Genomic DNA, 14964 nt, shown 5'->3' on the forward strand with positions numbered 1-14964 from the left:
GAGCATAACCAGAGTGAGTGACTCACAAGGACTCACTTCTGGCAGAGAGCCTGTCTAGGGCCTAGACTCCATCCAGCTCAGGGGCCCTTCTCATCTTTGGGTTCATTTAATATTTATCTGACATTTGTTTAGTACCTACTATGTACCAGGCACTGTTCAATGAGATGCAGACAGCAGTGAACAAAACAGACAATAATTCCTATCCTCACAGAATTTACATTCTATTGTGTTGGCAAGGCCCTGGGTTTTTTCACTGGTACCCTAGGATATTCAGCAATACATACCCATCATACACCATACAGAGAGATGCTTAATTCTAAGCATCATCCTAGTTATACTTTCCTTGGGGACCTGACTTCAACCCTAAAATAAACACAGGGAGAGTTCTGAGTTCACATTTCATGTTAATTTGCATATTTGACAAGAAGAACTGGAATTATGCATTTGTGATTCAGGTTTTATTTCCTGATGATTCCCAAGGGGTGACAGCCAATTGTGCATTTCTGGTGACGTACCCCTGCCTTCTGTTCTGCTCTTTGAGGGCTTGAACAGGTCAGGACTTGGCAAAGGAGCTGGCCCAGGTTGGATTATCCTTTATATATTGAATCCAAACTCTTACTTAAATGTGGGAATTCTAGGAATTCTTTCATGTGGTAGCTCCCATAGCCCCCTACACTTCCTGTAACTTCTGTCTCACATTACTTTTTCATGCTGCCAGAAGTATAGTGGAATTTCTATGAAAATGAGTTTTTCACTTTTAACATATTTTAACAGGCAGTGAATGGAATTGCTACCATAATTGCTGAAACACATGGATACATGAGGCAAACGAAAATGTATTGGTATCCATAGAAATATGAATACCTGTATTATAAAGCACTTAGTTATAGGCATGCTTGTCTCAAAGATGGAAATCTTGGAGCAGCCTGCCACCTTCAGGACAACTTTCCAACTAACTCTACCAGAGAACAATGGTTTTAGCCTCTACAAATTCCTACTACCAATTCCAGTTAAAAACATTTCATGATAATCAATGGTGGAAGCTATGTTCCTTATAAAACTTTTGCTATTATTATTATATGTAATAATTACCTTATTTTTCTTTAAATAAAATGGCCCCTTTCTTTACTTCAAGATTCTTTTTAAAAATTATTACCTCAATTCAATTATCTTTACATCAATTATTTCATTGCTTTTAACTTTTGAGGCAGGAGGTAGATGGGTGCCCGGGGCAAATGGTTTGAGTTCGTTCCTGTGGACTGATACTCTGAGACAAGAATAACAGGACAATTGAGAGAGGAGGCTGGGCCCTGCCCAGGTAGAACATGAGACCACATATTCCTCATTCTCAAAGTCAGGAGACCTCCCTGACTACACAAGCATAGAAAGGCTCCTTGGAGGTCAGAAGGGGAGTGATGCCAGGTGATGTTGTCTATCCATATGCCTCTTCGGTAGAATCCATCTTGGCTAAGAGATGTGTGTGCACACATGGGAAGATCCTGAGATATACCAAATACGGACTTTGAACCAGGCAAATCAGAATGATTGGTCAAAGGAAACCCGGAACAAATGCCCCATAAAAGTGATTCAAACTGCCACGAGGGTGCGACTCTCTCTGAACCCACCCGTGTGTCTATCCACATGTACTGTACTCTTTTTTTCTCCTAATAAATACTTTACTTGTTTCACTACTTTCCGTCTTTGTGGGAATTCTTTTTCTGCAAAGCTGCAGAACCAGGGCCTTGTCACTGACCACTGGTCTAGTGGCTAGGATTCGGTGCTCTCACTGCCACGACCAGACCTCAATCACTGGCCAGGAACTGAAACCCTGCTTCAAGCCACTGCAGGCCAAGGCCACCTGCATTTCACTAAGGAGAGCTGAGAACACTAAAAACAGATCTTGCAGCCACAGTCTGAAAAATACTGTAACCTTTGGAAACTGTGCTACTTCCTAGTGGGTTCTTTGATTATGGATTAATGACAATATTTCTAAAGAATCTTAAAGAAAAGCAGCAACACAATAATCCACTCAGAAACAGGAGGAGGAAGAGGGAGAGAGGGAAAGAGGGAGTGAGACAGAGAGAAAGAGAAAGGAAATATGTACAGCACTCGCTTTTTTAGTTTGTTTTTTCCCTATTGTCTGTTCCTTTCATTAAGTTAAAGGAGGTCTCCCTGGCTTAAAAAGAATGAGGAAAGCAGAATAAAGGAGAAATAGGCTAGGGAATGACGCGGTGGCTCAGTACTTATAGTATGGAGATATAACGCAAATTAGTATCAAAAATACACAAAGAGAAGGGAAAGGTCAGCATAACGGAAATCGATACAATTAGATCAAATGGGTTATGCGAGAGGGATGTAAAAGATTATGGAAAAAGAGAACACGGCTCAGATTCAAACTCATCAGGTAAGGGGACAGGAAAATAAGGCACATTTAAATAAAAGAGTGACAGAACAAATATTCATGGAGAATGATTAAACTTTCATTATTTCCTTTCACAAAAGCAGGAAAGGGCCATTTTAGAATCTTCCGTTACCCTGGTGCCATTAGTTCCATTTTTACTGGCTTCCTCTTTGGTTGCACTGACCTGTGAAAGGACTTCAAGGTCAATTTGCTTAGACTTTCTCAGCCCGCAACTTTGGAATCACGAGGTAAGCTTGAACCAATGCCGGGACTCACTTGGGAGGAATTAAATCAGAAAATCTGGGGTGAGGCCCGACGTGAAACTGCTTTAAAACTTCCCGCCCGACTCCACCAGTCTCCGGAGAGGTGAGCCATCGTGTGTCCGAACCTTAAGTCCCGCCCCATCTCGCCGGAAGCGGCCACAGCGGGGAGCACATCCACGCCCCGGAGGAAGGCGCGCTTCCTTTGAGATACTCTGGGCGGAGACGCTGCATGCGCCCTCCGGACCGCTGGGGGGCGAACGGCGCGCAATCAGCGTCCGCTTTCCGGCGCGCGGCCAGAGCGACCCCAGACATGCTCATGCTCCGGCGCGTCCCGGAGGTTGCCCGCGCCGGTGTTTAACCACGTGTGGTGTGAATTTAAGGGCATCATGTTATGAAGAGATGGGGGCTGCGGTGACTCGCGCAATCAGGAATTTCAACCTAGAGAACCGGGCGGAACGGGAAATCAGCAGGATGAAGCCCTCCCCCGCTCCGAGGCACCCCTCCACCAAGAACCTCCTGCGAGAGCAGATGAGCAGTAAGTGGTGCCAGGGCGCGCGGGGCCTCGCGGTGCGGGCTCCCTGTGCGGGCTGGGCTGTTCCACGCCGGTGGACCTCCGTCCAGTGGTGCGGGTGACCGGGGTCGGCTGCAGTCACTCGGGTCAGCCGAGCGCGGGAAGGGGGAGCCACCAGGCCGGTGACATTGAGACAGTCCCCTTGCGCTCGCGGTGGAGGCGGCGGCTCTGCCTACTTCGTAGTCCTGGAGGTGTTAGCTTGTGCCCCCGCTGCCCCCGCCCTCCCCGGCTTTTGTCTTTAATGCTCAGTGACTTGATACAGGGAATCAAAATCAGAAGGGATCGTGTGCAAGAGAACTCTCTAGATGTCTTCACAGATTGATAGACACCGAGCTTGACCTAGCATTTTGAGTTACACTTAAAACACGTTCTGTAGTGTTCGAGTGATTGTTGATTAAGCAAAAAGTTAAGAGTGACTGTCTTGTGTTAAGTGTTTAGGATCTTAGAGGAAACTTTCTTTGGCTTTAAATATTGTGACATTCTTTTTCTTTCTTTAGGCCATCCAGAAATTAAGGGAGAAATTGCTAGAAAAGATGACAAACTGCTGTCATTACTAAAAGATGTGTATGTCCATTCCAAAGATCCCGTGTCTTTTGTTCAGGTAATGTGTGTTTTAATTGAGTAAATACATAATTTAACCCTTTGGGGCTCCAGGAGAATGACCAAGAGAAGTGTTGCAAATAGTAAAAAAGAGTGAGCGCTCTGCAAGTGTAAAACTGTCAGTGTGCTTCTGACCAGAATGCAGAGCATTGGCAAAGTTGAAGTACAGCAGTCTAAGCCAGACACATATGCCTCCGTTCATTGGATATTTTCCGAAATTCTAAAAGACTTGTGAAAGTATTGATTGTGTGCAACTCGGTGAATTATTTGGTATTATTTCAGAATTTGTAAGATTTGGTAAGGTACTTCTAGTGATTGTCATTGGAATGACCAAGGGAGGGCTTTAATACTATTTTCTCATACTTCAGTGGACTGAGGTATGTTTTAATATCAGAGATTCCTTTAGTGTTGTGTTGTTGGTGCTTGATTTTTTTTAATTTTGTTTTTTAAGAATATTATTAAGATAGAATACGTAAAGATAGGGAGATCACAGAATACACTGGGAACGGGAACCTGTATGTAAGTGCCAGGCACAAGTGCTTTGCATACAGAGAAGAACAAAACATCTCTAGTCCTTGATTTCACGGTGCTTATAGTGTTGTGAGGGACACAGGCATTAAACAGATGAGCAACCATAGGTACATAGTTACTAATAACTCTCTGAAGGAGAAATATAGGCACAGTGAGCATATCAGAGGGACTTTTTTGAGACTGAAGGATCAGGGATGGTTTCTGAGGAAGTGACATTCAAACTCAGGCCTGAAGGATGGGTGGGAGTTAACCAGATGAGTTTCTGGGGCAGGAAGTTTCTAAGTAGGAGGAAGAGTTTGATTGAAGGACAGGGAATTGCCAATGACAATTCCTATCTTTCCATTCTAAAATTCTCTGCTTGTTTCTGTAGATAGGCAATAGACGGTTTGCACAGATAAAGTTATTAGTATGATTTTCACTAGAGAAGAGATATAAAACTCATGTACAATAAGGTATGTAAATTGTTGCATACAATAGCAGTTATAGAGTTCCATTATCACCATATACTCATAAGAAATATATGTATAGGGGTTGATGTTCATGTTCTTTATGTTATTTTTAGGCAGGAGTTAGATAATACTTCTAAGTATTGTTTCTCTCACATGTACTTATTCATTCGAAAATTGGCTCTTAGGGAGCAAAAAACATTGAACATTTATGTATAAAACACAGAAATGTAGTTATAATACATAGGATACATACAGTGGTATTAAAATTTCTTGGGGGGGTATTAGGAAAAATCTGAAAAGACTCACGCAGAGTGATAATGAAGAAAAGGTTGAAGTGCCTATTTATGTTCTTTGTACCTTTTTTTCTTTTGGGCAGTTCATAATTTTCTTAATGATTTGTGATGTCTCTGGACATCAGTGGAAAGTGAAGAAGTTGTTAGGAGTATTTCAGGCCAGAGTTACAGTATGAAGGTAGGAGAGAGTGTGATGCCTTTAGAGTTCAGTACAGTTAGGAGAAAGTATGAGGGATGAATTTGGGAGAAATGAGGTGGGGTAGAGACTAATAGGGGCCAGATCATGAAGATCCTTATTTGTCTTGCTAAGGAATTTGGGTTTTATCCTGAGGGCAGTGGAAAATCATTGAAGAGTTTCCTGTCGAACAGTGACATCAGATTTGCTTCATTCTGGGGACAGTTTTGAGAGTGGGCTGGGAAGGAACGAAATGCATTTTATCTAGTTAGCGGAGACCAGGGTTTTGCAGTAGTTCCTGCAAGAGACGTTGGCTTGGACAAGGGTGATTTAGTGACTGGGAGAGAAGTGAACGAGTTTGAGAGGGACTTTGGTAGTATCAGCAGGATTTGGTCGTTGATTGCCTATAATGAGAGAGAGGGGGAGGTGTAAGGTATCACATAAGAGAAGCTCTGGGTTTTGGAGTGGGATATGGGAGGTGGGTGGTAATGGTCACCGAGCTAGTGGATATGGGGATAGTATCGGATTTTCAGAGGAAAGGGATAAGTTCAGTTTTGGACATGTTGATTTTGATGTGCTTATAGATTATCCAAGTAAAGATGTCATTTGTCATTTGGTAATTTGGATCTGGAAGTCAGGAGAAAGGTCGAGGTTTGAGATCACATTCGAGAGTCATTAACACGTAGATAATAATAATAAGGGGGTGTGTGGGATTGCTTGGGAGGAATGTGTAGAGTGAGAAGACAGCCTGGGCTAGAATTTGGTGCACACTAACATTTACAGGGCATCTGAAGGGAAATAGTCCACAAAGGAAACAGAAGGAACCACTACAGAGACAGATGGAAAACTAGGAGAGGGGTGGTATGGAAACCAAAGGAAAGATAGTTGTGGGTCCGTGGGAGTGGTCAGCAATGTCAGGTGCTGTAGTGAGTTTAGATAAAGCCTGAAAAGTGTCCTCTGGATGCAGATCTAATCTTCTGGATTTGAGATCACAAGTATCTCTTTTAAAGTTGAACTAAAAAGAGGGAAACTGGTCATAAAAAAAGTGTTGGTTTTGGGTTTGGTGGGTGTTTGTAAAATTTGGTGACTACGGCATTTTCATATTTTGACCAAACAGCAGTAATAGGCAGGGTGCATTTGAAAGGAAAGGTAAAGAGGGATGGTTGGTGTAGCTGATAGAGGAATGGAATACAGAGCACAAATGCAAGGGTTAAGCTTGGGTGGGACAGACAGATGGAAAGATGGGTGTTATAGGTAGTTTTACTTATATTTATTGAGGTCTTAGAGGCATTAGTTTATTTTCTCTGAAGAGGCAAAATCTCTAGTAATATTTGAATTCATTCAGGGTGTTTGGAGGCACTCAATATGAAATACAAAACTAGGAAACAGAATGGAGATTATCAGGTACGCCATTAGAGCAGCATCAGAATCCTGCCCTTCTAAAGCAGTTTTCTATCTTTTCTAATCAGTGCATTATTGTTGTTCTTTTAATATATATGAAATAATGTAGTAAGTGGATGGTATACCTTTGATTATTATTTTCTAGAACTACCTAAATTTTCTAATGATTGACTTATGGTTATGAAACGGTGATATGGCAAAAGTGCCATTGAACTATGACTCATTATAATGAGAAAATATAGTTTAGAAAATCATGGGTAGTATTTATTTGAAGAAGAAGAATAGAGATTCTAGAATCATGAAAGTAGATGTCAAATCCTTGCTCTCATCTTGAAAGCTTATTTTTTGGTTTTTGTTTCTTGATACTAGGTAAAGGATGCTGGAACACCTCAGAAGCCAAAGGAGTTCAGGTTGCCAAAAGACCATCATTCTGACATGATGAATGTTAAGAACATTCCCAAAGGCAAAATTTCCGTTGTAGAGGCACTGACACTTCTCAATAATCATAAACTTTATCCAGGCACATGGACTGCTGAGAAAATAGCTGAAGAATACCATCTAGAACAGCAAGATGTAAATTCCCTTCTCAAATATTTCGTTACTTTTGAAGTCAAAATCTTACCCCCTGAAGGCAAGAAAGCAATACAATCAAAATGAAGAGAATCTTGAAATAACTTTTCCTTTATTTACTCTGCATCCCTGTACCCTGTTTATTTTCTCATTTTTAGCATATTAAATTATATAAATTACCAAATGTGTTAAGCTCCCTCCTTGTGAGAGCATGCTATTTATTGAGCTCTGCTGAATTTTCAGGATTGCTGTTAGAATTAATTTTGTTCTCTTTTAAACTTTAATTTGGTTTAGGCATATGTTCTTATGCAATAGCTTATTAGCATGACTAATCAGCACATGTATAAATTTATTATAAATAAAAGAGTTATCATACTTTAGGCAAATCATATCATCAGCCTTTAAATTGATATATAACCTCTTGGGAAATGTCCTGAATCCCTCGTTTAACATTCAAAGCTTCACCTTCCAATTTTGGTGGTTAGTTTATGTATGAAATAACTTTAAAAAAATATAAACAGGAATTGGTGTATTTAAAATTTTAGCAGTCTCTGCTTTGACAAACAGGTAAGTTCAAAAACTTTCAGAGAGACAGGCATAGTGGAACCTATCTAAAAAAAATAACTTTTCTCTGGATTTAGCATAGAAATACAAGGAAATTTTAAAGAGTGGATAAATCAGAGAACTATGGTAAATTGAATTTGGTGATCAAATACATATATTATTTTCTAATTTAAATGCTGGTTGAAAGAAGAGAAAAAATAGCAAGTAGAAATATGAAGTGGGATCACTGGAAGGGAAATTGCTGCTTCATCCATTTAACAAACTTCTGAGCACAGTGTGTCTTAAGTGAGGGTCTTAAGTCTTAAGTGAGATTGTGTAACTCGAGCTCTGTCATATTACTACCTGTGGGATTTTGGGTAGATTGTGTAACCTCTTTGAGATTGAATTTCCCCTATAAGAAGTATAGTGCTGCCTTATTAAATCAAAGGGTTACTGTGAAGATACATAAGATAACAAAGGACTACAAAGGACTGAACAAATTCGACTCACTTTTTTCCATCTGAGAAGAGCAGCCTGGGGAGGTTTCATGACCTAGCTAAGATTATTCTGTAGTTTATGACATAGCCAGGCCCAGAATTTAGGCTTTCAAAGTCCTAGTGGTATGTTTTTTTCAAAAAATATATCTCAAAAGTGTAGAAGGTGTGAGTTGTGGGAATATTCAGAGAATGTGGTAAGAAAAATTCCAGGTTATCAGTGTCTTTCTGAGGGAAGACAGGCATTCCCTACTTTCCAGGGATTTCCCTGGAAATGGTATGGAAGTTGCTGAGGAATTCAGCATGATGATGGAATGAGGCATTTGTAATGTTGAGAAGAGAAAAACTGACTGAGATGGGTAAGTTTTAAGCTGTATTCAAGTGCAGTCCCATTATGTGAATAAACTATACCTACCTATATTTGGTTCAAAACTAGTTCTTTTAAGAAAAAAAGAATTCTTAATATAAAATTGTATTTTAAAACTCCGATAACTCAATTATCAAAACTGTTTTACCAAATAAAGGTCAATACTTGTACTTGAATCACTAATACTGCTATTTCTGAGCCATCTTCCCTATTCAAATTTGCACTGTGATTAGGCGGCTGTAAATATAGCTGTTGTTATGTGTGTCACATGATAAAATAAAGTACTTCCCATATCATTCATTGGCCTATTACTGCTTTTTATTACAGGTAGGAGAGTGTTGGGTAGTAGTGGTGTCACAGAAGGCATGGAGTTGAGATTCAGAAAAATCTAGATGTAGATCTCAGCATCCCTCTAGCCATGTGATGTTAGAAATGTCCTCAACTGTAAAACAGGTAATTGCTAACATCTTAAAAGCAGTTACTGTACTAGGCATTGATCAAGAAAATTTAATAGGCATGAGGATAAGTACTGTTAACCATATTTTACAGGGAAAATTGAAGCATAGAAATCTAAAGTAACTTTTAAAAGATTACCTAGCAAACATTGGAACCTGGATTTAAACCCTTGTAGGTTATTTTCAAAACCTTGTGCTCCTAACTACAACACTATGTTGTCTTTCTGTGGGATTATAAGAATTAAGTGAGGAGGGACCTTCAAGATGGCAGAGGAGTAAGACGTGGAGATCACCTTCCTCCCCACAGATACATCAGAAATACATCTCCATGTGGAACAACTCCTACAGAACACCTACCGAATGCTGGCCAAAGACCTCAGACTTCCCAAAAGGCAAGAAAATCCCCACGTACCTGGGTAGGGCAAAAGGAAAAACAAAAAAAACGGACAAAAGAATAGGAATGGGACCTGAACCTCTGGGAGGGAGCTGTGAAGAGTGAAAAGCTTCCACACACTGGGAAGCCCCTTCACTGGTAGAGACAGGGGGCAGGCAGGGGGGAAGCTTCAGAGCCACAGAGGAGAGCGCAGCAACAAGGGTGCAGAGGGCAAAACGGAGAGATTCCCGCACAGAGGAATGGTGGTGACCAGCAGTCACCAGCCTGAGAGGCTTGTCTGCTCACCCACCGGGGAGGGCAGGGGCTGAAAGCTGAGGCTCAGGCTTTGGAGGTCAGATCCCAGGGAGAGGACTGGGGTTGGCTGTGTGAACACAGCCTGAAGGGGGCTAGTGTGCCACAGCTAGCTGGGAGGGAGTCCGGGAAAAAGTCTGGACCTGCCTAAGAGGCAAGAGACCATTGTTTCAGGGTGCACGAGGAGAAGGGATTCCTTCCCCATGTTCCCACAGAAGGCACAGCACTGCCTAAGTGAGCTCCAGAGATGGGCGGGAACCACGGCTATCAGCTTGGACACCAGAGAAGGGCATGAAATGCTAACGCTGCCACCAAGAATCCTGTGTGCAAGCACAGGTCAGTATCCAACCCCTGCCCCCTGCTGGGAGCCTGTGCAGTCTGCCACTGCCAGTGTCCCATGATCCAGGGACAACTTCCCCAGAGAACACACGGCACGCCTCAGGCTGTTGCAATGTCATGGCGGCCTCTGCTGTGACAGGCTCTCCCTGCATTCCAATTATGACTACCATACCCCTCCCTCTCCCCAGCCTGAGTGAGTAAGAGAGCCCTAATCAGCTGCTGCTTAACCCCCTCCTGTGTGAGCAGGGAACAGACTCCTGAGGGTGGCCTACATGCAGAGGTGGGGCCAAAACCAAAGCTGAAACCCAGGAGCTGTGCAAACAAAGAGGGAAAGGGAAATCTCTCCCTGCAGCCTCAGGAGCAGCAGATTAAATCCCCACAATCAACATGATGAATGCTGAATCTGAAGAATACCTGAGTAGACAACGAATGTTCCCAAATTGAGGTGGTGGACTTTGGGAGCAACTGTAGACTTCGGGTTTGCTGTCTGAGACTGATTTGGTTTTGATTTTTATATTTATCTTAGTTTAGTTTTTAGTGCTTGTTATCATTGGTGGATTTATTGTTTTTGTTGCTCTCTTCTATTTTTATTTTAATAATTAAAAAAAATTTTTACTATTTTTTTATTATTATTTTTTTCTTTCTTCTCCCTTCTCTCTGAGCCATGTGACTGACAGGGTCTTGATGCTCTGACAGGCTTGAGCCTCTCAGGTGGGAGAGCCGAGTTCAGGACATTGATCCACCAGAGACCTCCTGGCTCCACGTAATATCAATCGGTGAGTACTCTCCCAGAGATCTCCTTCTAAACGCCAAGACCCAGCCCCACCCAATGGCCAGCAAGCTCCAGTACTGGGCACTCCATACAAAACAACTAGCAAGACAGGAACACAACCCCACCCATTAGCAGAGAGGCTACCTGAAATCATACTAAGTTCACAGACACACCAAAACACATCACTGGACTTGGCCCTGCCCACCAGAAAGACAAGATCCAGCCCCACCGACCAGAAAACAGGCACCAGTCCCCTCCCCCAGGAAGCCTACACAAGCCACTGAAACAACCTCACCCACTGGGGGCAGACACCAAAAACAATGGGAATTAATGAACCTGCAGCCTGGGAAAAAGAGACCCCAAACACAGTAAGTTAAACAAAATGAGAAGACAGAGAAATACGCAGCAGATGAAGGAGCAAGGTAAAAACGCACCAGACCAAACAGATGAAGAGGAAATAGGCAGTCTACCTGAAAAATAATTCAGACTAATGATAGTAAAGATGATCCAAAATCTTGGAAATAGAATGGAGAAAATACAAGAAGCATTTAACAAGGACCTAGAAGAACTAAAGAGCAAACAAACAATGATGAACAACACAATAAATGAAATTAAAAATTCTCTAGAAAGAAACAATAGCAGAATAACTGAGGAAGACTCAAATCAACAGAATTAGAAATGAAAAAGGAGAAGTAACAACTGACACTGCAGATATACAAAGGATCATGAGAGATTACTGCAAGCAACCGTATGCCAATAAAATGGACAACCTGAAAGAAATGGACAAATTCTGAGAAAAGCACAACCTTCCAAGACTGAACCCAGATATAATAGAAAATATAAACAGACCAGTCACAAGCCCTGAAATTGAAACTGTGATTAAAAATCTTCCAACAAACAAAAGCCCAGGACCAGATGGCTTCACAGGCAAATTCTATCAAACATTCAGAGAAGAGCTAACACCCATCCTTCTCAAACTCTTCCAAAACATTGCAAAACATTGCAGAGGAAGGAACACTCCCAAACTCATTCTATGAGGCCACCATCACCCCGACACCAAAACCAGACAAAGATGTCACCAAAAAAGAAACTACAGGCCAATATCACTGATGAACATAGATGCAAAAATCCTCAACAAAATACTAGCAAACAGAATCCAGCAGCACACTGAAAGGATCATATACCATGATCAAGTGGGGTTTATCCCAGGAATGCAAGGATTCTTCAGTATATGCAAATCAACCAATGTGATACACCTTATTAACAAATTGAAGAATAAAAACCATATGATCATCTCAATAGATGCAGAAAAAGTTCTGACAAAATTCAACACCCATTTATGATAAAAACCCTGAAGAAGGTAGGCATAGAGGGAAACTACCTCAACATAACAAAGGCCATATATGACAAACCCACAGCCAACATCGTCCTCAATGGTGAAAAACTGAAACCATTTCCACTAAGATCAGGAACAAGACAAGGTTGCCCACTCTGACCACTATTAGTCAACATAGTTTTGGAAGTTTTAGCCACGGCAGTCAGAGAAGAAAAAGAAATAAAAGGAATCCAAATCCGAAAAGAAGAAGTAAAACTGTCACTGTTTGCAGATGACATGATACTCTACATAGAGAATCCTAAAGATGCTACCAGAAAACTACTAGAGCTAGTCAATGAATTGGTAAAGTAGCAGGATAAAAAATTAATGCAGAGAAATCTCTTGCATTCCTATACTCTAAGGCTGAAAAATCTGAAAGAGAAATTCAGGAAAAATTCCCATTTACCATTGCAACAAAAAGAATAAAATACCTAGGAACAAACCTACCTAAGGAGACAAAAGACCTGTATGCAGAAAACTATAAGACACTGATGAAAGAAATTAAAGATGATACAAACAGATGGAGAGATATACCATGTTATTGGATTGGAAGAATCAACATTGTGAAAATGAGTCTACTACCCAAAGCAATTGACAGATTCAATGCAATCCCTATCAATCTGCCAATGGCATTTTTCACAGAAGTAGAACAAAAAATTTCACAATTTGTATGGAAACGCAAAAACCCCAAACAGCCAAAGCAACCTGGAGAAAGAAAAATGGAGCTGAGGAATCAGGCTCTCAGACTTCAGACTATACTACAAAGATACACAAAAACAGAAATATAGATCAGTGGAACAGGATAGAAAGCCCAGAGATAAACCCCCACACATATGGTCACCTCATCTTTGACAAAGGAGTCAAGAATATACAGTGGAGAAGAGACAGCTTCTTCAATAAGTGGTGCTGGGAAAACTGGACAGCTACATGTAAAAGAAAGAAATTAGAACACTTCCTAACACCATACACAAAAATAAACTCAAAATGGATTAAAGACCTAAATGTAAGGCCAGACACTATAAAACTCTTAGAGGAAAACATAGAACAATCTGTGACGTAAATCACAGCAAGGCCCTTTTTGTCCCACTCTTAGGGTAATGATAATAAAAACAAAAATAAACAAATGGGACCTAATGAAACTTAAAAGCTTTTGCATGGCAAAGGAAACCATAAAGAAAACGAAAAGACAACCCTCAGAATGGGAGAAAATATTTGCAAATGAAGCAACTGACAAAGGATTAATCTCAAAAATATACAAGCAGCTCATGCAGCTCAATATCAAAAAAACAAAAAAACCAATCCAAAAATGGGCAGAAGACCTAAATAGACATTTCTCCAAAGAAGATATACAGATTGCCAACAAACACATGAAAGGATGCTCAACATCACTAATCATTAGAGAAATGGAAATCAAACCTACAGTGAGGTATCACCTCACACAGGTCAGAATGTCCATCATCAAAAAAGCTGCAAACAATAAATCCTGGAGAGCGTATGAAGAAAAGGGAAGCCTCTTGCACTGTTGTTGGGAATGTAAATTGATACAACCACTCTGGAGAACAGCATGGAGGTTCCTTAAAAAGTAAAAATAGAACTACCATATGACCCAGCAATCCCACTACTGGGCATATACCCTGAGAAAACCATAATTCAAAAAGAGACATGTACCACAATGTTCATTGCAGCACTATTTACAATAGCCAGTACATGGAAGCAACCTAAGTGTCCATTGACAGATGAATGGATAAAGAAGATGGGGCACATATATACAATGGAATATTACTCAGCCATAAAAAGAAACAAATTGAGTTACTTGTAGTGAGGTGGATGGACCTAGAGTCTGTCATATGGAGTGAAGTCAGAAAGAGACAAACAAATACCATATGCTAACACATATTTATGGAATCTAAAAAAAAAAAAAGGGTTCTGATGAACCTAGGGGCAGTACAGGAATAAAGACAAAGACGTAGAGAATGGACTTGAGGACATGGAGAGGGAGGGAAGGGGAAGCTAGGACAAAGTGAGAGAGTAGCACTGACATATACACACTACCAAATGTAAAATAGATAGCCAGTGGGAAGCAGCTGCAAAGCACGGGGAGATCAGCTCTGTGCTTTGTAACCACCTAGAGGGGTGGGATAGGGAGGGTGGGAGGGAGACGCAAGAGGGAGGGGATATGGGGATATATGTATACATATAGCTGATCCACTTTGTTATACAGCAGAAACTAACACAACATTGTAAAAAATTAAAAAACAAAAAAAGAATTAAGTGAGATGGCTCTCAAGGTGCCTGGGCCATGTGAAGCCAGGATGACTCAGTGCCCACTGTGTATGAGAATCGTCTGTGGACCTCTGGAAAGATTGGTGTCTGGGCCTTCTCTGCTGTCGTTGACTGCTTTAGTAAGGGTGAGAGACTCCTCTGTTGATGAGCTTTGGATCAGTATGTTTTGAAAATATTTAATGGCCAGTGTGGCACCAGACTGTCCAAATTGTGCAGACCATCTGTGCAGTTTGAATATCAACATTGTCTGGGTCTAAAGTTTCCTGTGAAAGAAGAAAAGGAGCAGGAGTTAGGAGGGTGAATTTGAGGGAATTTGAAGGAGAGAAGCTTTCCAGGGCATGAAAAAGGGAAGAAGGAAAGAGTTCCTTGAGATGAAAAGGTTTGGGTTAGCAGGGTC

At 41.2% G+C, this 14964-nt stretch overlaps 1 protein-coding gene across 1 annotated transcript; it reads left to right on the plus strand.

The window, feature by feature from the left end:
- Positions 1 to 2952: 2952 nt before the first annotated feature.
- Positions 2953 to 8890, plus strand: NDUFAF4 (NADH:ubiquinone oxidoreductase complex assembly factor 4). The gene is made up of 3 exons (XM_082855488.1): positions 2953 to 3199; positions 3733 to 3836; positions 7054 to 8890. Exons 1-3 carry the CDS (start codon positions 3064 to 3066, stop codon positions 7339 to 7341), a joined length of 528 nt encoding a protein of 175 aa, XP_082711614.1. The 5' UTR covers positions 2953 to 3063; the 3' UTR covers positions 7342 to 8890.
- The last annotated feature ends 6074 nt before the right edge of the window (positions 8891 to 14964 follow it).

This window comes from Leucopleurus acutus, assembly GCF_964270905.1.
Source record: "Leucopleurus acutus genome assembly, chromosome: 15".
Taxonomy (NCBI): Eukaryota; Metazoa; Chordata; class Mammalia; order Artiodactyla; family Delphinidae; genus Leucopleurus; species Leucopleurus acutus.